Source organism: Talpa occidentalis, unplaced genomic scaffold (assembly GCF_014898055.3).
Source record: "Talpa occidentalis isolate TD23 unplaced genomic scaffold, MPIMG_talOcc4v2.1 talOcc4.9, whole genome shotgun sequence".
Classification (NCBI taxonomy): Eukaryota; Metazoa; Chordata; class Mammalia; order Eulipotyphla; family Talpidae; genus Talpa; species Talpa occidentalis.
This window is the reverse complement of record NW_023605305.1, coordinates 33,899,361-33,924,557: the sequence shown is the minus strand read 5'-3', so window position 1 is coordinate 33,924,557 and position 25,197 is coordinate 33,899,361. Positions and strand designations below refer to the sequence as shown.

Here is a 25,197-nt window from a genome sequence, read left to right as displayed (position 1 = left end):
TTAAAACAGTCACTATCCTAGGCTCAGCTGTAGCTAAAAAGGTCATTTGATATAGGTCTGGCCAATAAAATATGTGAGTACAGCATCATGACCCAGCCTGAATTTATACAGGATACACAGAATCATTTGGTACTTTAATAATCCTAATAAATACAAAAAATTTACAAGAAAAGGATAATAAAGACAGCTTGTGTTATCAGTTGGCAAAACATAAGGGAAAGCCAAAGTAAATTAAAAGAATATAGCAGAGGTACAGGGGTTAATAAATAGAAGTCTGCACAGGGCTTGGTAAAGCAAATTAGGAGTGGTCAGGAACACTCTGGGTAGGATGCATACATAGCATGAAATAAGTGCACAAAACTATTCCACATTGTCTTGCTATTAGTCCTTTGCCCATTTTCCCTAGTCCCAGATCCCCTCTCACCTTCAGAGATTCAATCGTGGCCTGCTTGTAAATCTTTCCTCCAGGATCTTTCTTCTGAGGACTATTCTGGATTCTAGGTGTTCGAATCACGAACTTATCCATTGCTAGAAAACTCCAACTGCCTTCACGGTGCTTGCGATCTGATCTGCTCAAGAAAGAGGGCAGATTCTAAAAGGTCATCAAAACTGCTATGAAGTGTATTCCCTACATTGACACGATTGGCTTTTACAAACTCTGGAAGTATGCCTGAATTATGCGGAAAGTACAGGAAGGAAGATTTCCTCTTGAAAAATCTTTCTAAGAACTGAAACTGTATACAAAGATCGGCCTATATCCTAAATTGGGACATGCCTAGCTTTCAGAAGTAGGCGCTGTGTAGGGGATTTCAATTTTGGGCCAGGCTTTGAACCTGATGATTTCTAAAGTCTCTTCCAACTTAGGATGAGTTATGGCAGGGTTAAGGTTCCACTGGATTCAATGAAGCCCGCTGAACAAATTCACTCCAGCATAGCCACAATCACAAGGGTTCCCGTAGTAACCAAGAACCAACTCCAGATCTCAGTCACCTGGAGCAGTCACCTGCGTGGTGGTTAGAGGACCCTAACCACGACAGTCGTGTTCTGGACCCCCACCCCAGTAAAGGGAAACACCATCTTCCTCTGCCCACAGAACGCAGGAGTCTGGAAAGCGGTACCTAACAACAATGTGGCGTGTGATCCACCAGGAAAGCAAGCCTGTCAGCAGCTGGGCACCTCCAGAGTGTACCCTCTGAGGACACCACGCTCGAACCTAGGGCGTCGGAACTAAACGGACGCCCCCTTCCTGGGTGATAATTTCTCGAACTAGGCAGAGAGCCTGGGGAGCCCAACAAACCACACTCCCCAGAATGCACTGCAAAGGAAGGGGCAGAAGGGTGCGCCCACAGTGGCTGTAGTTCTCCGAGACCAGATTTTCCGAAGGCACAGTGCATGTCTGACACAAGAAAAACTACATGCCCCAGCGTGCCCCGCGAAGAGAAGCGATGCCGGAAGTGTGCGCGCTAACAATCGCGATGGTTGGGTCCACCTCCTCTCGCCAGCCTAGGAGAATTTCCTAGACCCTGGGGTGGGGCGGGAGGCGGCAGTTTGGGGTGGGTCAGGGCGGAGCTGAGGAGTCTGTGGAGGCGGAAGCGGCGGCCCGGGGGGGCGGAGAAAGGGGCTGGTCCCGGAAGGAGGAGGAAACCCTGAAAAGAAAACAGCAACAAGCTGAGCTGCTGTGACAGAGGCAAACAAAATGGCGGCGCTGAAGGGGAGCCTCTGGTTCAGGGCCCAACTGGGGCTTCCGCCGCTGCTGCTGCTGACCATGGCCCTGGCCGGAGGCTCGGGAACCGCTTCAGCTGAAGCGTTTGACTCAGTCTTGGGTGATACGGCGTCTTGCCACCGGGCCTGTCAGTTGACCTACCCCTTGCACACCTACCCCAAGGTAGGGCCCGTCCAAACCGGGCTACAACCCTTCCCTTGGCCGCTCTCGCACAGCTCTGTCGGTTCCGGGGACCTGGCTGTTGAATCCCCCCTTCAGCCGCTGTCTCCCACCTGTGTAGCCCCTGAATTTTCCCCCAATCCTATCCGCACTCTGCTCCTGCTGCAATAACCAGAAGTTTGTGCTGCACCTACCCTGTTAATAGGCCGGGGAGCACAAAGATGAGAAAAAGATAGCACCCCTTTCCTCTGGGAGCTTGCGGGCTGCAAGGGCGATGATTATTCCTAGGGGGAAGGAGGAAACGGGTGATTGATGCGGGGTCCTCACCTTCAAGGAGAGTAGGGGGCGGCGGGGTGGGGAACAGCAGCAAATTCGAAAGCCCACAAAAGGATAATTCATAACTCATGTTTACTGAGCGCCTCTTTAAGCCTAGAGCGCACAGTCTGTTCGGAGAGTCAGACAAGTGGACAATGCCACTCTAGTATGAAAGTGTTAAGGCGGCGGCCCAGGAGCTGTGCGACGCCCAGGAGAGGCTTTCCGCCTGTGCTGAATTACTGTGTGCAGAAGGCTGCCATTAGGGACTGGGTGGCTTAGAGGAGAAGCACTGATCTGCTTTCAAAGAATTTAACATTCAGTGCCGAAGACCGAGGGAATTCGTGGAGTGGGTTAAGAAATGAGCTTGCTGCGGGGAGGGATTGGTAGGGATCGGAAGGGATCTCGGAGTGACCCTATTTTCAAACCCACCCCCACTCCGTCCCACCCCAGCTACTGCCTTTCCCTTAAATTCCATTCCACTTCTCAGATTTTTTTCAGCTTCCCAAGAACTGTTTCTCCAACATTTTAAATTGCTTGGTGACTCCTCCACCCTTCCCATTTGTAACTTAGGTATACGTTCTCTTCCCACTACTCCCCGCCCCTTTTCTTTTGTTTGTGTTGCTGGTCGTTTCGTTCTCGTCTTTGCTTCATCTCCCTACCCACACTGTTTGCTTAACCATGTGGCTTGTCGTCTTGATCCTCTCAGACTACGGAGTGACCAGAGAGAACAGGTCCAGTGACGTTTAGGATGTTTCTTTTTGGCAAGTGCTTTCAGGTCTTTGAAATGAAGTTTTCTAAATTCTGTCACTTCCCATGTGTCTGTTTACCGCTGGGTTTTACAATGCATGAGGATTGTCAATTTTCAAGAAAAGGCAGGGGAGAAAAGATTATACTAAAATTTCCAATCAAGTGCTAAGGTAGCAATCAAAAGAGAAAAATGAGAAATTCTGACTTCTACACTTAAATCAGTGTATACTGCCCCTAAATACATTATATTGTTTTCTTAAAAGGCTCTCATCATTAAGAGAGTTGTATGAGGAAACTAATTAATATTGATTAGGTCTGGAATTGGGTGGAGGCTGACTGTAATTCTAACATTTGGTTGTGGTGGGGTTTTTTTCCCCCTTTTTTGAGATTTTCCCAGCAAATTGGTAGTGTGAACCAGAATACTGGGAGGACAATTTGAAAGATAAACATTTCTGGGGCCATTAGGTACTTTCATAATAATCATTGCTTTCTAACAATTGATGTGAGAGATAGACATGTAAAATATGTATATAATTTTTATTTAATCTTTAAAACTCTTTTCACCAAGAATTCTAAATCATCTTTCTCCTGTACTTCTTGGATTTAAAGTTTATAAACTGTCTATGTTAAACAATATGATGAGACATTTGCACCATTATCCTAATTCTCACAATCAACCTGCAAAATTAGGTTTTACATTTGATGAAATTGAGATTCTAAAATTTAACTAATCTGCCCAAGGTCACATCGCCTGGAGTTGTAGGAATTCAGTTCTAAAAACTGACTATGCTATGCTGCCTCCTACTATCAAGTTGTATTAAAAATTATTTACTGATTTCTGTTGGTCCTCGCCCAGCTCCAAATTATTGTACTTTGTGGTTCAAGGAAAGATAATGTGTTATTAGAAATTAGATGAATCTACAAGCTCATATGGCCTCTTTTGGTCTGTTATTTGTAACGGGCAAATAGAAATCATATTTTAATGACTTTCAGAATTAATTATTTGTTGCAAGAAAGTCGCTATTTTAAAATTATATTTTAAATTACATTTCACCTTATTAACTCTTCTCAAAAATGCAATTGCATAATTTGTCTGGGCCCAAATACAAGAGATGTGTCATGTTAATAAGAAAGCTGATTAGAGCCAGCCTGGTCATTTTTTTAGTAGAGGGTGGGCTCTGGGACTGTACTAACTTGGTTTCCATTCCAGCTCCATTTTTACATCTCCTGATTTAATTTTGTCAGCTGTCAAAAAACCTCAGACCTTGCAGAACTAATATAAGGGTTAAAGATAAATTTTGTGGCGCTATTAGCATGGTGTCTAATGCATGGCAACAGATAGTTATTTCTTCTATATGTCATTAAACCAGTTTGGTGTGTGTAGTATTAGTAGTGCTAAACAATGAGAATGGTTAATTTGACTTTACCCAGGATGAGAAGATGCTTGTAAAATCTTTAGGTAGTATCATTGGTTTCTTCCAATGATTTAACAGGAGTACCATTTCCTTGTACTCTAAATCATAGGAGTGACATTATATATAAGCTTGCCAGTAATTTGGGATGAATAGAGCTTAAAATATTCACTTAGAAATTTCATATTGTCTAGGGCAGGGAACACTTGGAATAAAGATATGATTCTTTTTTTGTGTGTGTGTGGGGGGGGACCCTCGCCGGCCGTCGGGGAACCAACCGATGCTGCAGAGGCTGCGGGCACCTCACAGCCCAGCACTCAACCGCTGTGCCACCAGGGGAGGCCAAAGATATGATTCTTAATAGCTACCTATTGAGTGACTGCCCTGTGCCAGGTGTTGTATTGTTAGTACAGTGCCTGGCATATTGTGTGTGCTCATTAAATATATTATTAAATGCTGTGATGTCTATTTACTAGATGATATAGCATAATGTTAATGATGTTATGTACATAAATATATAATCCTCATATTTAAGAATGAGTATTGCATCTGTTTTACAACTCAGGAAGCTGAGGCTGGGAAAGATTGTCACTTGTCCAAGGTGGTACAGAATAAATGGTGAGGCTGAGCTTCAGACCAAGGCTGATTCCTGAACCTAGGCTCTTTTCACCATGCCATGCTCTCTTCTGAAAAATAACACTGGAGTGTTTATTGGGTTAGTTAACAAAAGAAAACATAGCTGAACATAAAATGAGCTCAAACTTCCTCTGTGCAATGTAAGGAAGTATATGGTGCTACAAAGACATAAGAAAAGTCTTCCACTGCTTTACAAAGCCTACAAAAGATACTCAGGTATGAAATTTATCTTCATTGTAAAAATTCTTTCAATTTCATCTTAGCAATAGATGCAACTAGAACTGAGGTCCAAAAATGTAATACCCTCAAAGATGTATAATAGGGCTTAATATTATTGTTTAACATTAGACTGCAGCCATCTCTTCTTGATGGATTGTTGCTGCTGCATAATTTTTACTAATCCTTATGCTGGAGAGAAATGCATACCTATGTATTCCATTGGTTGCTAACTGGTATATATATGCACATGCTGTTTCCTTCCTTATTAGGTGCCTGCCAGTTTGTATACAGTGGACCACACAGTAAGTTAAGGGGGCTCCCTGACTTGCACTTATTTGTTTCATCAGAGAAAGGTTGTTGAAGACATTAGTCTTATTAAGCAGTCACCAGTAAAGAGGAAGCTGTGCTATTCTGAGATCCCACATATATACAATGATGCCTTTAAACGTTATGTTCTACTTTTAAAATCTTTTGCTATGATTAACACTACTACTATTTATTGAGCACCTTCTTTGTCCCAGGTACTGTGCTAGAAATAGCTGTCTTTCAGTGTTATTGAGGAGTTTGACGAAGAATTATCGTCTTTCATGATGAGAAAGCTGAAATTTAGATAATAACTTAAGAGAGTTACTTACCTAAAAGATTTTAATCCAGGTCTAACTGATTCCAATGGCCTTTCCCATACATCACACTGTTTATTTTCAGTAAGCCAGGTTTTTAAAATCCTTTCATGTAAGCATTTGCATACATGCATACCTATTTTCTAGGGGCCTCTGTGGTACCATTCCCGATGTGAAGCTAGACATGTAACTTTTCTGGATAAGCCTGGTGATTTTTATATTTATGTGGCAGATGCATTGTACCATTGGTACTTTCTTACTCATTTCTACCTCTGTTAAAGTTCTTCTGTTCCTATTATTTTTATTTTCAAAATTTTCCTCACAAAATATAACCACAGAATATGGGGAGAAGATGATGTTTTTACTCACTAGACTTATTTCTTGTGTATTACTTTTAAAATAAGAAACCAAAGTCTCTTTCTATGGCAAAGGTTCTTAGATATTACCTGGTTCCCATCATTTTTTCCCCTTTTGACAGCTTATAATAAACCCTACTAACTTTGCTTTCTTTTTGATCTTTTTTTATTTGAGGGAAAAAGACTATTTTTTTGGTAATCCTCCCTGTTCTTGAATTCTCTAGGAAGAGGAATTATACGCATGTCAGAGAGGTTGCAGACTATTTTCAATTTGTCAGTTTGTGGATGATGGAATTGATTTAAATCGGACCAAATTGGAATGTGACTCTGGTAAGATGCTACTTTAATGACATCAGCAGTATATAACAGTGGTGTTTGTTGTTGTTGTTAGCATTCATTATTTTTATTTATTGTATAGAAGAACTGGGGGGGTAGACCTCAGGTGGGGGATGGGTGTGAGAGGATTCACCAGAGACAGAGTGGGGAGCAGAACAGGCGGTTTTACTGAAATGCACTGCTGAGGGGAGCAGCAGGTGAGACAGGGGAGGTCTGCTGCACCATGTGGGTTAGCTCCCAGGCCAGGGTTTGAACTCAGGCCACTGAGGTGATAATGCTGGGACTTAGCCCCTAGGCCACCAGGGAGGCCCAATAGTGGTGGGTTTTTTTTGAGATGTGTTATGCTCTTTATTTTCCTCAGAACACACAAACATACTTTTAAACTAATCATTCAACCTATTTTAATTGTTATGAAGTTAGAGTATTCGTAGCTGCTAGAAATTTCATGGGCTTTAAATTTCTGTTTGTTGAAATTATTTTTCTTTTTTATACTGTGGATAGGACACCTTTGTTTAATTAAGCATTTGACTTAGAAAAATGTAGTAATAATTACCCTACTCTTAATTCATCACTACTTTTTTAGTGGTTAGTATAATTTTCCTGAGCCTTTCAGTATAGGGCAGTTGACTTAATTCCATGTTTTTATGGAATCAGGCCTTTGCTCAGTATTTAATAATGTGCTCTTTGTGGGTCATGTCAATGAAAGAGTAACTGACATCTTTTTCATCTCTTAAACTGCTTTTCTTACTTCTTGCTGAAGATGTGTTTAAGAAAAGAAATCAAGTCAAAATTGGCATCTAACTTTTTAAAAATAATATCATGGGAATTTGCTCCATTCATTACATTACACTGCTTATTCAGTGTAACAGGAAGTACCTTTCTTCCTATTGCAATGCTATGAGTGACATCTGGTCTCCATGATATCATAACCTTATTTTTTACTTACCAGTGTCTTAACTGACCATCTTTGTATGTGCACAATGCTACTCAGTTTATTATCTAACACCTTTGAGAAGTGTATTAGAGATGCATGACTGAGTTGGAAAGAAACTTAACATTATTATAGTGAAGTGTTATGTTACAAGAAAGAAATGGTTCGAGTGAATCTGGTAGAAACCCATTCCAACTTTAGAATCACCTGCCATAAAATATTTTCTAAGTTCAGTTTTCTCAGAATTTAGGGTTTTGGACTGATTGCTTTGTTTTATTTTTCCCTTGCTTCTCAACTAAGTGATTATATATTTGTTTAATTCACTAAAATATTTCTTGAAGTAGGTGGTGGCATTGCCAGGGTAGACACATAGAAATCAACAGTCAGAGAGGTTGGAATACCTTAGCCCAGATTACGTACATAACCAACAGATAATGGAGCCAAAACTGTAAGATGGCCAGTCCAATGTTTTTTCCACTGTGCAAAGCTTGGCTATAAGTATCCCTTCATATAAATGACATCATGTAAACAGAGCCTGAGTGTGTAATTATTACATTTATACAATGAAATATTTGACTTGTCAGAGGTAGAAGATGAGGGGTTTTATTAAAATAATACATTTACTACCATTACCAAGTTGGGAAATTCAAATTAATGTAATGCTTTTTAAATTTAAGAAATTTTCTTTATAAAATGCCAAATCCTTCCCTTTTCTATCCTCCTGCTCATATGTGTGCTTTCTCTCCCTCATAATTTAACTGTTTTTCTCTTACAGCATGTACAGAAGCATATTCCCAATCTGATGAGCAATATGCTTGCCATCTTGGTTGCCAGAATCAACTGCCATTTGCTGAATTGAGACAAGAACAAGTATGAAATAATATTGCCTTTCAGAATTGCATGCTTAGACTGTATTAAGTTGTACTGAAATATTTGTTGCCCACTGAGTCCACTTTAGTATTACATTTTTTGATTGCAGTTTTCAGTAAGCAAATTATTTGTTTGTAAATAGCAAAGTTAATTGAATAGTTCCTACATAGAATGCTTTATTTTTGGAAGGTATGTTTAGATCCATAATCACATTTGTTTTTTCTCATGGTCCAATGAAGATGTCCCTATTTGCATATGAAAAAAACTGAGACTCAAGAGAAATTGATAGCTCATACTTGTTTTTGCCATCCCAACTGCCATTATTTTAACTCAAATCATCATTTCCTAGCTATATTGCTAAATAAGCTTCCAAACTATTTTCCCACTTGTAATGCCCTTTAGTCTGTGTCCCAATATTTTTCTAAATGGAAAGTTCATCTTGTCATTCTCCTATCTTATATATATTTCAGTAGATTACATTACAGATTTAAGTCTAAACCACTTATCACAGCCTGACTCTTGATTATCTTTCCTATGTCATCTCTTATAATTACATACCCCTCATACTTTATACTCCAACATGGGCAAAATTTCTTAATTTTATTAACTTTTGCGTTAGAAATATAGCTTCATGGTACAAAACTCAAAGGGTACAAAAAGTATATAGTGCTCCTGCCCCTGTATTTCTTAGCCACATTTTTCTATGTTAATGTAACCAGGATTACAAATACAGAGGTATTTTGTGCATGTACAAGGATACATGTATTCTTCTCTTTATAAAATATAAATATACATAAAGAATGTTTACTCATATTTTTCACTAGATAATATTCCATTGTATGGTGTATCATACAACTTAAGCAGTTCCTTAATTGTGGACATGTAGTTTATTTCTAATCTTTTTCATTTATAAATAATGTTGCATATTTTATACATTTATGAGTATATCTACATAATAGAATCAGGAGTAGAATTGCTGACTTAAGAGATAATGCATTTAAAAAAAGAGAGATAATGCGTTTTTAATTTTGAAAAATAGAGCAAGATTGCCCTCCATGGAATTTGTACCAGTTTTTTAAATTGAAATATGATTCACATATTATAAAATTCACCCTTCTAAAGTATTCAATTCAGTAGTTTTAAGTATATTCATAGGTTGTGTAGCCATTATCATTATCTAATTCTGGACCATTTTCATCACCCAAAAATAAATCTCATATCCATTAACAGTCACTCTCCTTTCCTCCTCCCACCAGCCCCTGGCAATGTATGCCACATTTATTATAGTTTCATTTGTGTTTCTCTTATTATGAGTAATATTAAACAAATTTCCTAACGTTTAAGAGCCATTTTTATTTCCTTTTCTCTTAATTGTGTACATACTATAAGTTTTTAATGCTTATAATTCATGTGTTATTTCATGCCTCTTTCTCCATGTCCCATCTACCTAGTGAGTCCTCTTGGCTTGGCTGTGGGCACGTGTCATTCCTTTGCGAATGTGAATTCCTTTGTGAACTACCTCTCACCTCCATTTTGAGTTAGGAGTCTCTCCCTGTATACACATTATCACCCTTTCTTTAACCTCTGTCCTATGTAGATGACACAGATTAAGCACAGGTATGCATTGATGAATAAAACATACATGTTCCCTGATACCTTCACATTTCTAATCTCAGTGAAATACTTGTTCAATGAATTAATCAATGAAAGATTTCACAGCGATTAAGAGGGAATATTGGATCATGAATACAGATCTTCTGATTTTAAAAATTGCTCTCCAGTACCCATAATGCCTTTCTTTTGAAACATAGCTGACTCAAAGCTATTCCTAGAGTTCAACATAAAGTACCCATACTTGTGCTCTAAAGGGGCCCACTTCTACTAAGTCAAGAAGTCAGAATTGGAAGGTAGAAGATACCAATTAATGTTGAAATGTTATCAATAGCTTACTATATGTATTTAGCCTTTAAATGTTCTCATCCTACCTGGTTATAAGATGTCTCTCATTTTATGTGTATATTCTTTTGATTGGTTTTTTTTTCCTTCCTCTTTTTCATTGATGCTCATGATTTAATTTTTTTAAAGATTTATTTCACTCATTTATGCATACAAGACCTGGGGTGTAGGCCAGAGGTACAGGGGTGCGAGAGGATTCACCAGAGACAGAGTGAGGAGCAGAACAGGCAGATCTACGGAAATACACTGGTGAGGGGAGCAGCGGGTGACAGGAGAGATCTGCTGTGCTATATGTGGGTTAGCTCCCTGATCAGGGATCCAACTCATGTCTCAGCTTGATAGTGCTGAGACTTTAACCCTTGCACCACCACGGAGCCCGAATACCATGATTTATTTTAAATTAAAGATGAGCATGGTATTATTTGACCTCCCCCTTATGCCTCCTTATTTGTTAGTCCTTATTTAATTAAATCTTAAGATTCACCACATTTTTTAGACCTGATTTAAAAGCCTGTTATTCTGATAGAGGTAACAAGTAGCTTCTAAATGTGATGGTAAATTAAAGTAGTCAGAGATTTTAGCTTTATCATAGTTCATTTGTGCAGATAACTGTTTACCCTAATGCTAATGATTATAGTAGATTAACTTAAGGTTTATATCCTGTTCCAGTATGAGTTTGAAGAGTCTTGAATATGTTGCTTTTTTTAAATATACATATATAAAAATAATATATTTCTCATGATTTAATTTTTTAAGCTCATGTCCCTGATGCCAAAAATGCATCTACTCTTCCCTCTAACTTTGGTAAGGTCATTCTGGAGTGACATGATGGATTCTGCACAGAGTTTCATAACCTCTTCATGGACGTTTTATCTTCAAGCTGATGATGGAAAAATAGTTATATTCCAGGTGATGACTGGCTTCATAGATTCAACTAAATGCCAAAAGCCATAAATGTGTTATGTCTTAAATAAATGTCTTTTCATAGGGCCATGTGCTTGATCACTTACAAATATTTATCATCACATAATTATTTGGGCCACATAAAAACATTGAGCATCAGGAACAATGTGATTTACCTTCCCTTCTGCAGTTTGGATGCCAATCTAAAGCCCATTGATATTTATCTAACAAGAACCCTGAGTCTTCTAGATTTTATAATGGTCAAATTAATATAATGAAATCTCTAGATATGTGAGATGATAGTAATTAATATGCTTTAAATATAAGTAGTGGATGTATATATCATGAGTAGATATGAGATGGCATAATGTTAATTGTTTACAGTGCTTTTCATCATCTCTTACAAGAAAACTTGTTGAAAGAGCATATTGCTTCATAGAGAAGTAATTTTCCCTCATTTTCTGTGTGATGTTATTTCTTGGAAGTTCTCATGTGCTAGGCATTTTACATATAGTCTCTCAAATCTTCAAAGAACTTCATAAGATTGTATTATCCTTATTTTATTGATCAGGAAGCCAAAAGTCTAATTTGTTTAAGGTCACCTTGCCAGTAAGTAACAGAGTTAAACTTCAAACTTGGGTCATTTTAGCTCCGGAATTCAGATGGTACCCTATGATGTAGTCCTCCTTTTAATTTGGTAATTAAATTCCTCAAATTTACCAGCTAACAAATTATGGTGTAGACCTGTCTTTCTCTCAGGTAATAATTAAAGGAAACCTTTTAATTGTTATTTAATGACTTATTAAAAGACTAGTGTGTGATTTTTTTTTTGGTAGTATCCTGATCTGTATTTAATTTGGTAATAAGTAAAACACAAATAGAATTTTCTCTCTTTAAATTTATGAACAGGTTCTATAGCCTAGAGCTATAAGTTAAAGCTTAAGTTGACTCTTAGAGGAGAGCCCTCATTCATTACTAATTAAATGTGAGTTTAACTCTTTCAAAGGTTTTGTCTGCTTGAGTATAACCAGGATGAAGAAACCCCCACTCCAAAGGATCAGTGCTATAATAAAAATGTAAAGTATGAGATGTTTAGCTGAAATTTATGAATTACTCATACTTATGGAAGAATGGGCTGTTTCAGAAGAAAAAAATAGAGATAATATGTGTTTAACTAAAAATTTTGGCAGTCTTCTAAATTATTCCTGATTAACTAGAATTAGAACTTATTCTTAGAGGGTATGATATTTAATGCAGTGTGTAGTAATTTGTGCCTCTTTTCTCTATTTTTTTTTTTTAAATGTTGTCAGGAAGATAAACTGACTAAATAATTGATGCCAGAAATCTGTCTGTTTCATTGGATCTGATGTTTAAGAAGTGCAATTAAAATATATTGTGGTTAATGTGTTTTATTTTTTTATACCATGCTTCTGTTACTTTTTCTCAATTTGAATGTTTATAGAGATGATGTGTTATAGAACTTGCTACTTTTCTGAAAAAAGCTCAAAAAGTACAAATGACTTAATTGCTTTCATTATCATTTTAGTCTAAGCCAGAAATCCAGTATGCACCACAGTTGGAACAGGAATCTACAAATTTGAAAGAATCATCACTAAGCAAAATGTCCTGTAAGTCTTATTTTAAGTAACTTAGCAAAAAAAAATTATCGGTCAAATCTGGTTGTGGTAGAAGCACAACATTGAATGTTTTTATGGGAATGAAAGGTAAACAGATAATTTCTAAAATGTTGGTCTCAAACTTTAATATGAACTAAGATCTGGAGATCCTGTTAAAAAATAGATTGCTGAGCCCCATCTCCAAGTTTTCAATTTACTAGATCTGAAATAAGATCTGACAATTTTTGTTTCTAACAGGTTCCCAAATTTCATTGATGTTACTAATCTGGGGACCACACTTTGAGAACCATTATTCTAAAAACACTTAATTGCTTTCAGGGATGTTTGAGAGTGAACTTGAAATATTCTGATATTTCCCAATAAACTAACCAAATAGTGAACTACCCCAAAAGCAAGAGTTCTTATTCTATTTTTATTTCTATGCTAGAAGTGAATTTTAACTTACAGGAATACTTAAAAAAAAAAAAAAAAGCTACAGCTGAGTTTACCTTTTAAAATGTACTAGTTGGGCCTCTTCTGGTGGCACAGCGGTTGAGTGCTGGGCTGCGAAGCTGCGCGCAGCCTCAGCAGCACTGGTTCGATCCCCGGCCGCTGGGCGAGGGTCCCACATGGTACTCAGACCTCTCCTGCCGCCCTCTGCTCCCCTCAGCAGTGTACTTCGTCACTCTGCCTGTTTTGCTCTCCGCTCTGGCGAATTCTCTCACCCTCCCGCACTTCTGACTGTACCCAGTGCTTGTATAAATAAATCTTAAAAATAAATAAATAAATAAATAAATAATTCTTTAAAATAAATAAATAAATAAAATGTACTAGTTTAGGGCCTCCCTGGTGGCACAGCGAATTGAGCGCCACACTTTGAAGCTGTCTGCAGCCTCTGCAGCACAGGTTTGATTCTGGGCCAGCCAGGAAGAAACCCACATGGTGCGGCAGACCTCTCCTGCCTTGCCCCCTACTCCCCTCAGTGGTGTATTTCAGTCAATCTGCCTGTTCTGTTCCCCACTCTGTCTCTGGTGGATCCTCTCACCCCCCAAATCTCTGTACTGCAGTTCTTGTATAAATAAATAAATCTTAAAAATTAAGTAAATAATAAAAATTTTAAAAATGAAATGTACTAGTTTATACTGTATTTTAGATACTGATTTAATTAATATTCTGGTTATTTTGGTGAGTGGATAATGGTGGCACATAATGGAAGGCCACCTTTAATTTCAGAATAAACCAAATTCTACCCTTCAAATTCACATGTAATTAAAACGAAAGCATCAACATCAATAAGAATTTGGAAATAAAATAGCAAATCCATAATGTAGAATATCCATTTGATTTTTAACAATTCATTATAAAATATATCAGATTATATTTATAAAATCTAGTGAATATCTGTAAAGGATATATATCTAGAAGTAGTCACTTGAGACTAGCTTTTGAATTATAGGATATTATATAATCGTATGCTTTTTTTATTTCAGCAGATCTGCAGATGAGAAGTTCACAAGCACACAGGAATTATCTTGAAGATGGAGAAAGTGAAGGCTTTTTAAGATGCCTCTCTCTGTATGTATCTCTCTTTATGTTTATCGGAGATAAAATCTGACATATCAAAAAGATGCATTCCTTTGTAATATTTTAAATATTAACGGGGGCCTCCCTGGTGGCGCAAGAGATTAAGCATCACACTGTGAAGCAATTCGCAACCTCTGCAACATGAGTTCAATCCCCGGCTGGCCAGGGTGAAACCCACATGGCAAGGGGCAGACCTCTCCTGTCTTGCCCGCTGCTCCCCTCAGTAGTGTATTTCAGTCAATCTACCTGTTCTGTTACCCATTCTGTCTCTGGTGGATCCTCTCACCCCCCGCATCTCTGGCCTGTACCCCAGCTCTTGTATGCACAAATAAATAAATCTTTAATAAATAATTAAATAAATAAAATGATATTAACTGCTCAAAAATAAAAAAACTTTTTATTTTTCCCTACCAAACTTAATACTTTTGGATATTTCAATTGTTTAAAAGGTAATATTCATACTACTTTAATAAAATCCAAGGAGTTTTTTTCATAATACAAAAGCATTCTTATATTTGTTAGAATACCTTGATTTATGTGAAGAAATGTACTTCTACAGACATTTAAATTAAGCTTTAATTTAATGTCTGAATAGTTGGGGTCCTAGTTTTGTATGCATAGACACACCTGAAGCTAAAGGAAATAGGTAAAGGTTATAGATAGGAGAACTTTGTCTTTTACACTAAGAAATGTCAACCTTATACCAGGAATTTTTTTTTTAAAGATTTATTTATTTATGCATACAAGAGCTGGGGTATAGGCCAGAAGTGTGGGGATGAGAGTATTCACCAGAGACAAAGTGGAAGCAGAACAGGTGGATCTACTGAAATATACCCTTGAGGGGAGCAGCGGGCAAGACGGAGAAGTCTGCTGCAGCATGTGGGTTAGCTCCCTGGCCAGAAATGGAAGTAGGATAGTGCTGAGACTTAACCCCTTGCGCCACCAGGGAGGCCCATATGCCAGGAATACTTAAAGATGGCAAGGGGGCAAGGGACCATGGGTAGGTAGGCATCATGAGTTTCTTTAACTCCTCCAAGGATTTTGATAAGTTTTCCCCCTAGCAACCTGGAAAAGAAGAAAGTAAGCTGTAACACTGACTGATAATTACATACTCTGTGTACTTGAGGCCAAGTACTTGAGTAGAGCAGTAAACAAGTACTTGCCCTCAAAATGTATGCTCTGATGGGTTGTTCTATCTCCGGTGTACTGCGGCAGTAGTCCAAACTGCATGTTTCATGTCATTTCTTGTGATAGAAATAGTTTCTTGTTAGGTTTTTCAGATATCATTATATGGAATCTAAAAATTAATGTCTTTCACTGAAAGAAGTCTTAAAGACTGGGTGAGAAAATGAAATTGAACTTTAAATTTTCCCTTCCTTTCATTCCTAAGTTGCTTTTGATGATGTGCATAAAAAGGGCAGTTTGTCTTTGTCTGGCATACAGGATTTTTGTGTCGTTTGATAATTTTATGAAACCCAAGTAATCACCTACTCTTACTTACAGTTTATTCTCAATATGGTACTACCTGGAATGTTTCTGGTGACTTGTACTTTAACATTTTGTCATTGTATCTTATATTCTTTTACATCTAGCATTTTAGGTAACTTTATAAGTGTTTAACTTAGGAAACAAGTAACTTTATAACTACAGATTTAGTCCTTAGAAGTTTCTGACTACAAACATGAATTATTGAACTTTAATAAAAAGTATCCTTTTTTATACTTCTTCCCCCTCGTGATATCATTTGATTCTTAGAACAATATGCTGTCGTAAGTAGGTTGGTCAGAAAAGTGAATCAACCACCCTCAGGTTATACATCCACTATGTTAAATTCAAACCTTTTTTTGTCATTCTACATCTTTTACTCATCCTATTCTCTCATAGCGCTTTCCTAAAAGGTCATGATTTTTCCCTGATAACATACAAGGTCACCTAACCAATCAGCGGAATCTGGTCTTCTGACTCCTGTTGCAGTGCTTCTTTTTATTAAACCTCATAGCCTCCAGAATGAAACTGAGGTCACACTCATTTTTCACTTGCCATTTCTTTTTGGAAAGTCTGTTATATGCCAAGCAACTGTGTTAGGGACTTGAGACCAAAAGAAGCATGCTTAGTCTCTGCCTCTCTATAATTCTCAGGTCAAGTATGGTAGACAGACATTTAAACAATGAAACAACGCAGTTGATTATGTTATAATTGTTTTATATCATACACACATACCTGTCCTATACAGAGTACAAAGAGTATACCTAAGTCTTTCAGAGGTCTCAAAGGGAGGGATTTGCTGAAGAGATAGAAATAAATCTTAAATGATGAGTAGAGATTTTGGCTAGCTCTAGCAAAAAATTTGTTTAAGACTTTTTCCCCCCAGCAATACTGGGTTCTTATTGAAAGTATAAAATATGTTTGAAGAGTCAGGAGAATCAGCCTGTGGACCAAACCAGGTAAATAGGAACTAAATAGAAGCAGTAAAATAATCAAGAGTACTTGGGAAGAGGCTTTCATGTGAAAGGGAGAGGAGAGGACCAGGTTGGAAAGCTTTAGTAAATCAGCCAAAAAACTCTGAGGTCTGAATTAGGGCAGTAGAAGAAGGTAGGAGATAATGAAGGTAGTTGAGAATCTGTGGGATTGTTTTGTTGTAGAAACTGAAGCAGATTGACTCTAAAATGAACATATTTTCTGGCTTAACTAGCTTTACTGTAATCTATCAATAGATATCACATATACCTTCTTGTTTCATGGAAGAATTCCTTGGTAGCTGGGTTAGCACTGGATTATGAAGAGTCTTTTCATTAAAAATATTTTTTACTCTATTGTCCTCCTAAATTGTAATACTTTTTAAAAGCATCGTGTATAGGAGTTCCCTTCCTTTAGATGCAAGGTATTTTCCAAAGTCCATATCTTTTGCTGGGACACAGACTTTTTTCATAGCATGTTCAAATATCAGCAGCCCAGCAAGTGAATGGATTGTGGTGGTAAGTACAGATCTTTATTAAGTTAAGCACAGGTGTGAAAATTGCCTGTATTAATTACTCAGTTTTTAAGAATTAGATTCTTACATATTTAAAAATGGCTTCTTTGTTTTCCATCTTTTTAAGTCTTAATTTATTGCTTAGCAAAGAATAGGTCAATTATGGAAAAAATATCTCCAGCTGCTGATTCTTGTAACTGGTCTTCTACCTTAAGATTTTTTTTTTAAGATTTATTTATTTATGCATTGTAAAGGTCAGGAACAGACATGGTGCAGTTTTTCTGATCCCATGCAGACCGGGTAAAGGAGGAGTCAGAGTCCTCAGTAGTTTTGCAGGTTTTTTATTGGGGTTCACCAGGCATATGGCAGGCAGGGGTGCTGGCTGGGGGGCTGGGAGGCTGGCAGGCCTCCCAGCCCCCAGCAAGTCTTCACTCTATCTGGGCTCTCTAGCTTTTGTTCTGCCGCTTCTCGGCTTCTCTTTCGGCTTCTGCTTCGGCTTCTACTGCTGCTTCGGCTTCTACTGCTGCTGCTGCTTCTACTGCTGCTGCTGCTTCTACTGCTGCTGCTGCTGCTACTGCTGCTGCTGCTGGCGTCCCCGTGACGCCGCCCTTAAAAAGCACAGTCTTAGCTCAGCTGAATCCGATCTACCTATGCCCACACCCTATTCCAGGTGCCCGCCATCAGGCATGCATTCAGGCAAGGATCCATCATCTATCCTGATGGCGGAAGGGCAGAAAAGCCTGACATTTTCTTTACCCTACATGCATACAAGAACTGGGGTAGAGGCCAGAGGTGTGGAGGGTGAGAGGATTCACCAGAGACAGAGTGGGGAACAGAACAGGGTGATTGACTGAAGTACTTGCTGAGGGGAGCAGCAGGCGAGACAGGAGAGGTGTGTCTCGCCATATGGGTTGCTCCCTGGCCGGCCTGGGATGAAACTCGTGCTGCAGCGGTAGTGGAGAGCTTCATAGGTTGGTCTTAACTCCTTGTGCCACCAGGGAGGCCCCTACCTTAAGATATTTTAATGAGGGCCTCCCCTGGTGGCACAGTGGTTGAGCGCTGGGCTGCAAAGCTGCCCGCAGCCTCTGCAGCACAGGTTCGATCCCCAGCTGCTGGCAAGGGTCCCACATGGCGTGACAGACCTCTCCTGTCTCGCCCACTGTTTCCCTCAGCAGTGTATTTCATCAGTCTGTTCCCCACTCTGGCTCTGGTGAATTCTCTCACCCTCCCGTGCTTCTGACTGTACTCAATGCTTGTATAAATAAATAAGTTTTTTAAAAAATATATTTTAATGAGAATGATGTAACTATGGCTTTACTGAGATATGCTATAATCGGTACAGAATGCCTCATAATAGATGTGTTCTTTAAATTGAAATATAAGTAAATTGTGACAAATTAAATATTTGAAGTGTTCTAGAGAAGCTAATTTCTGGAAACCTGTTGAATATTTTTATAGTGCAAAGGATCACTTCATAATTTACCTATTTAATACCTTAACTCTGAGATAATTGGGTTTTCGTAAAGCATCATACACCTTGAAAAATATAGCATGCATATGATAATGTACAACTTATTGGATACTTTCATTTGTCTTATCTCATGTAGTAATTTTTAAGTAGTTGTTTTAATTTTATATATTTGGCAGAACACCTGTATGGTTTTTTTAATGAAAATTATGTTTACAGAAACTTGAACAATGGGAGAAAAGATATAACATCACCCTAATAGCTATTACAGTATTTCCTTCTATAACTGTTTTTTAATAGTTTTAAAAGTAGTACACAAAGCTATAATTGTGTTAATTAATCTAAGCATAGAAGGCTGATTGCCTTTAATTATTAAAAATCTTCTATTTCTTACATTATCAAATTTGATTATTGGTCTTTTTCAGTAACTCTGGCTGGATTTTAACCACGACTCTTGTCCTCTCGGTGATGGTATTGCTCTGGATTTGTTGTGCAGCTGTTGCTACAGCTGTGGAGCAGTATGTTCCTGCTGAGGTAATTTAATTCTAACCTTTAGACCATTTGAAGACTGAGCCAGATGATTCACCATTTTAAATGCCTATTCACTTAACTGGAAAAACAAGTTCTCTGTACTAATATAGTGACGGAAGATTTGGTGGTTTTAATCACACACATGAAGGTTGGCACACTTGAAAATTACAGGTTTGTAGCATAAGAATCACTGTTCCTAATTTTCTGTGATGCTAAAATAACTACCATGGGGACTGCTTGAGTAAAGTCTCTCTCTCCCCCTAGTTCTTGAAACTGAAAAAATTCTGTTCAAACAGCAGTTTCTGAGGTGACATGTAAGAGAGACTTATAGAAACACTAAAAGTTTTGAATAAATTGCCATAAACGTTAAGGTATAATTGCTGTTTTAGAAGCTGCAAGGCAGAAACATTTGATTTGAGTTAATATATCCTGGAATATAACTTAGAAATGAAAAACTGTTGTGACTTTGTTGGTAATTAAAATTTAACTGGCCCAAGCAGTGTAGCTGTTAAAATAGGGATTTTTGTTTTGAGGAAAGGCTATAATTTGATGATTCAACTTTAGTGTCAGTAAAGAAAGTTATTTATAGAACTAAATATAAGATAATGTCTGTTGACATCAAACACAAGTGAAATGAACTTTAATTCTCTTGCACCACCAAAGTGCAGTAGAAAAAGAGAGAAAAGAAGAAAGGAGGGAAATTAAAATAGAATCTGATAATAATTAGTGGGCATGTATGTAGCATGATGCTTGAACTACACTTACCTTAATAGAACTTTATTTTTTTTTTTAAAGATTTATTTATTTATTTGTACAAGCACTGGGTACAGTCAGAAGCACGGGAGGGTGAGAGAATTCACCAGAGCCAGAGTGGGGAGCAGAGCAGGCAGAAGGACCGAAGTACACTGCTGAGGGGAGCAGCAGGCGGCAGGAGATGTCTGCGCGCCATGCGGGACCCTCCTCCAGTGGCCAGGGAGCAGCCGGGGATCAAACCGGCACCGCGGAGGCTTCGGGCAGCTTCGCAACCCAGCGCTCAACCGCTGCGCCACCAGGGAGGCCCTTAATAGACTTTAAAGCTATGTTTTAATACATGATTTATACAAGAATGATTAATATACTTCATGTTTTTATTAGGATGATATGTAATATAGGCTGCTATATAGGCAGGATAATATTGATCACTAGCATTTATATAGTTCTTTAAAGTTTACAAGTATTTTCATATATCTTACATTCTAGAAATACTCTACAGCAGGTTTTATTATTCATAATATAAATGAGTAAACAGGTTTACAAAGTCTACATAGCCTTCCTGGGATTTCACAGGTCTGAAGTTTTAAAAGTTAAGTATGTGTAAGTATTGAGGCTGGAGTTAAGCTCCTGTCTTTTGAATCAGAACTCCTGTTTTTTTCATGCTACCATCTTTATGGCTGATCAGGTGTATAAATGACACAAATAATGAATGTTTAAAATCTTAAGGAAAGCAGAGACTATGTGTTGAGATTGTCAGATAAAGCTTTTAGGTAATGGGGGTCTTGACCTGAACTTTGAAAAATGGATAGTAAGGTTTGGATTAGCGGATAGAAGAAGGTGAACATGTCCCCCTCCAAACAAGCTAACTATTGAGGAAGGTCTTTAAGGAACTGGCCTGATTAAAAGAACTTGAATTAGGAAAGTAAGCCAAATGGATAAAGTTGGATAGGATTAGAAAGAGCCTTAAATTGTGGAAGTGTTAGAGCATGGGTAAATCTCTATAGAATTCATTTATCATGTGAATACTGCTGTATTACCTACTTGTGCTCTGGTTTAATTCTGATGTCCATATTTTAATCATTCTGTTGTTCCTGATAAAGCTGAAATTATCCTTTGCCTATTACTTCTTTTTTAGCTACCCATGTATTCTGAATCCTCATGGCAACAAAGTTACGAAGCTATAGTAATAAATCTTTGTTGATCTACCACCCTTTAGCACTTTGTTAGATCCTTAAATAACACATATCATTTTCCAAACCTGTGTTAAGTTAAACATTTAGTAGCAGAGAAACTTACTCATAGGGGAGCTAAGATCATAAAGGGCTTAATCATTTAAGGCATCAGACTTTCAGAATCAGTGTTTTTGATATGTCCATACTAATTCCATTTAAACCGGACCAGATTTTTTTGGTACTCAGTTATTATACTTCTAAGTAATTTTAAGTTAGGACAGAGGGAAATTTTCTTTGGCATTCCCCTGGAAGCTGGATTCACCTATCTGTAACACTGAGTAAAAGTATCTCCATTCCTTGGGAGAAAATACTTGCATACCATACAACTGATAAGGGACCGATATCAATGATCTACAGAGAGCTTATACAGCTCAACAAACACAAAGCAAACAACTCTGTCAAAAAGTGGGTAGAAGAGCTAAAAAGATACTTCTCCAAAGAAGAAATGCAAATGACCAATAGGCATATGAAAAAATATTCAACGTTACTTACAATCAGGGAAATGCAATCAAAACCACTGAGATACCACCTCACACTGGTGAGAATGGCACATATGAAGTCAACTGGCAATAATAAATTCTGGCAAGGATATGAAGAAAAAGGAGCCTTCTTACACTGTTGGCAGGAATACAAACTGGTCCAATCACCATGGAAAGCTGTGTGGAGGGTCCTCAAAATACTAAAAATGGATCTACCATATGACCTAGTGATTCCACTCCTAAAAATCTACCAAAAGGACACAAAAATACTAATCCAAAAGGAAACCTGCTTTGCTTATTGCAGCACTATTTGCAATAGCTAAAATATGGAAACAGCCTAAATGCTACAAAACAGATGACTGGATCAAGAAGATGTGGTATATATACACAATAGAATACTACTCAGTGATCAAAAAAGAAACTCATACCATTTGCAGCAACATGGATGGAGCTGCAAGGGATTATGCTAAGCGAAATAAATCAGAAGGAAAAAGAAAAATAGCAGATGGTTTCACTTACAGGTAGAATATAGGGACAACGAACAAAGGGTCAGGAAAAAGACAAAACTTGTAGGCAAACCATAGATCTGAGGCACACAGCAGGACAGGAGGAGGGAGAGGGGTCAAAAGCGGGAAGGGAAGAGCACAGGGACTATGGTGATGGGTCATGGGTGCTGTGGTTGTGGGAGAATTATGGGACTCACCTGAGGGGAGAAATCAAATATTGTACAAAAAGGAGCAATGTAAGAAATTTAATGCTTTTTTTTTTAAAAAAAGTATTTCCATTTGTGAGGCTGTTTATAGAATTTTTTTACCAAATTCCCCTAGATTAAATTGTTTTTTAAAACTTAGGTTCCTAAATATCCAACTTGCTAATGTGCATCGATATTCTTTTGCAGAAGCTGAGTATATATGGTGACTTGGAATTTATGAACGAACCAAAACTAAACAAATATCCAGCTTCTTCTCTTGTGATTGTTAGATCTAAAGCTGAAGATCATGAAGAAGCAGGACCTCTACCTACAAAAGTGAATCTTGGTCATTCAGAAATTTAAGCTTTGTTTTTTCAAAGATATATGTATTAGACATCTAAACTTCCATTCTTCATAGAGCTTTGTAAAGTGGTTTCATTGGATATAGGGCTTAAAAATCACTATAAAATGCAAATAAAGTTACCCAAATCTATGAAGACTGTATTTGCTATAACTTTACCTGTAATTTTTTTCTAGTAATTTGAGAAATAGATATTTGGGATTGTATTTTTATTTTACTTAATAGCTATAGCTACTTTAATTATTATTTTCATTGGTTTTGTGTGTTTCCTTTCTTAGCAAATGTATGAGCTGATCATTTTTCTTCTCTACCTTCTACCATGATACCTCAGTCACCTTAATTAGTCAAAATACGCACGGGGATATGATGCTTCTGCTCAAAAATAACCCATAACCTGTAAATTGAAATTTACCAGAGAATGTCCTTTAGTGACACTATTTTCAGTTGTATTGAATTGAAAGCATTAAAATTTTATTTGAATACTTATGTGCTTAAATGTGAGTTAATACACTCCTGGTTTCCAGATCTTTTGTTTTACTCCTCCCCAACCGAAAAATATTATATTCTATGTCTGCTGTTACAGGATGATTAGGCAACAAATTGAAGCACAAATGATCCTCTCAGAAATGTATTTTACGTTGTTTCTCACAGGCTATAGATTTCTGTTGGATGAGTCTTTCCAAAGCTCCCCACTCTGTCTCTGGTGAACCCTCTTCCCCCCCACACACACATACACCTCTGGCCTATACCCCAGTTCTTGTATGCATAAATAAATAAATCTTTGAAAAAAACAAAAAAACGGTTTTCTCTGCTAGAAAGCATATCAAGTGTAAGTTAAAGATACGTTCAGAGAAAACTTCATTTTGATAAGAACTAGATTCTTGTGTTGCAGAACTAAGTAAGGCTAGCACTTGGCAAAAACTATTGTTTCTGTCATTCCTTTACCTACAGTAATACAAATTAAAATCAGAGTGATATCAAGTAACATAGCGCACCCCAGAATCTTAACATCCTTTACTGACATTACACCATTACACGTTAACTTTGCAAACCAACACTTTGCTTACAGGTCTATGCTGGTAACTATAGTAGTGCTGTTTGACTACAGGTGAGTCAAATACTTACCTTCCAGCCTAGTTCCCAGCTTTCACTGAGTCTAAAGAAAAGATGTTAAACAAGACCAGTCACAACATTCAGGTTTTGGTTGTCTAGATTTAGAAGACAGGGACGGAACACATCTGGATGGGAAAGAGATGAGGAATTATGACATCGTCATTGTTAAGCAGCCATTATCTCTTCTAATTTGGGGGTAACACAAAACCAAATTTAGACAAACTCCCCTTTTGTTTATAGGAGATAATTCCTTATATGCAGAAATAATCATTTGATATTTAGTGGTCTGTCAAATATTTGTATCCTGGCTTCATTTTATTTCAACATGTTCAGCTTAACTTTAAAAAAGAAAAATTTCCACCCTACCCCACCCCCAAACTGGTACACAACAAGATGTGTTTCTGATTTGAAAATTCTAAAGAAAGCACAAAACTGAGTCTCCCAGCCCCTTCGCCTAATAGTTTTACTCTCCTTGGACAGCCCAATTTCACTTGTTTCCATGAAAGGTATCACATTTCCCCCCACACAGAAAGCATCTTCTTGAGAATATTGTCTTGGTTCTGTGAAATTTTAAGTCTCTTGAGTCTTAGGATCAATCATCCTAGACTCCTAAGGTCCTCTTGGTTCAGGTCCTTGACCTGTATGTCTAAGTGACATACAAATGCAGGGGATTCTGAAAGCAGTAGTGATCACCATAATGGTTGAGACACAAGTTCCCCAGTATTTTCCAAAAATTCATGATACCTTTTATTTATGATATATATTTTTAGTAAATCAGTAATTATCAGATTACCTAGTCTATCTTGTCTCAGGAATCCTTGTGATACATCATCAGCCAATCTGAGCTTCTGATCAGCATGTGACATCTAGTATTTTTATTGAGTTGACTTAGTAAAACAAAATGATTTTATCACTTATTAATCTCTCCTGACTTCATCTCAAATAAATTTGCCATTTCCTTTATGATTTTTGAAATACATGAAATAACTCCTTTGTAATTTGTATGAATTCTTCCAAGGACCACATTGGTAATCATTGCTCTACTGGCTTCTACATCTTTTCTAATAAAATTAGCTCCCCACATCTTTGGAGCAATCTATAAAAACATTCTCAGCAGATTCACCACCACCATCAACCAAGGCAGTGACTTTGCCCAGACACCCTACTATAAATTCGCTGTTAACCACTGGAGAGCCTGATGCCAGGGCCTGTGCT

The 25,197-nt window shown here is 37.7% G+C and overlaps 2 protein-coding genes across 6 annotated transcripts in view; one reads left to right on the top strand and one right to left on the bottom strand.

The window, feature by feature from the left end:
* Positions 1 to 1,328, bottom strand: part of TCEANC2 (transcription elongation factor A N-terminal and central domain containing 2) — a 30,219-nt gene extending 28,891 nt beyond the window's left edge. The window contains exons 1-2 of the mRNA XM_037498183.2: positions 1,119 to 1,328; positions 425 to 569 (exon numbers count right to left, since the gene is read on the bottom strand). Coding sequence (XP_037354080.1) covers positions 425 to 526 — 102 coding nt within the window. The 5' untranslated portion in view covers positions 527 to 569; positions 1,119 to 1,328. The remainder of the gene's footprint in view (positions 1 to 424; positions 570 to 1,118) is intronic.
* A 131-nt stretch (positions 1,329 to 1,459) lies between these two features.
* Positions 1,460 to 23,355, top strand: TMEM59 (transmembrane protein 59). 5 transcript variants are annotated; one of them, XM_037498179.2, is made up of 9 exons: positions 1,612 to 1,885; positions 5,481 to 5,513; positions 6,412 to 6,517; positions 8,230 to 8,324; positions 11,037 to 11,189; positions 12,730 to 12,811; positions 14,293 to 14,374; positions 19,248 to 19,356; positions 22,716 to 23,355. In XM_037498179.2, the coding sequence occupies exons 1-9, from the start codon at positions 1,697 to 1,699 to the stop codon at positions 22,869 to 22,871; spliced, it is 1,005 nt and encodes a 334-aa protein (XP_037354076.1). In that variant the 5' UTR covers positions 1,612 to 1,696; the 3' UTR covers positions 22,872 to 23,355. The 5 variants fall into 5 exon arrangements, with proteins under 5 accessions (XP_037354078.1, XP_037354076.1, XP_037354075.1 ...); XM_037498178.2 differs by having other exon boundaries at positions 1,613 to 1,885; positions 14,290 to 14,374; XM_037498181.2 differs by lacking the exon at positions 5,481 to 5,513 and having other exon boundaries at positions 1,460 to 1,885.
* Positions 23,356 to 25,197: the final 1,842 nt, after the last annotated feature.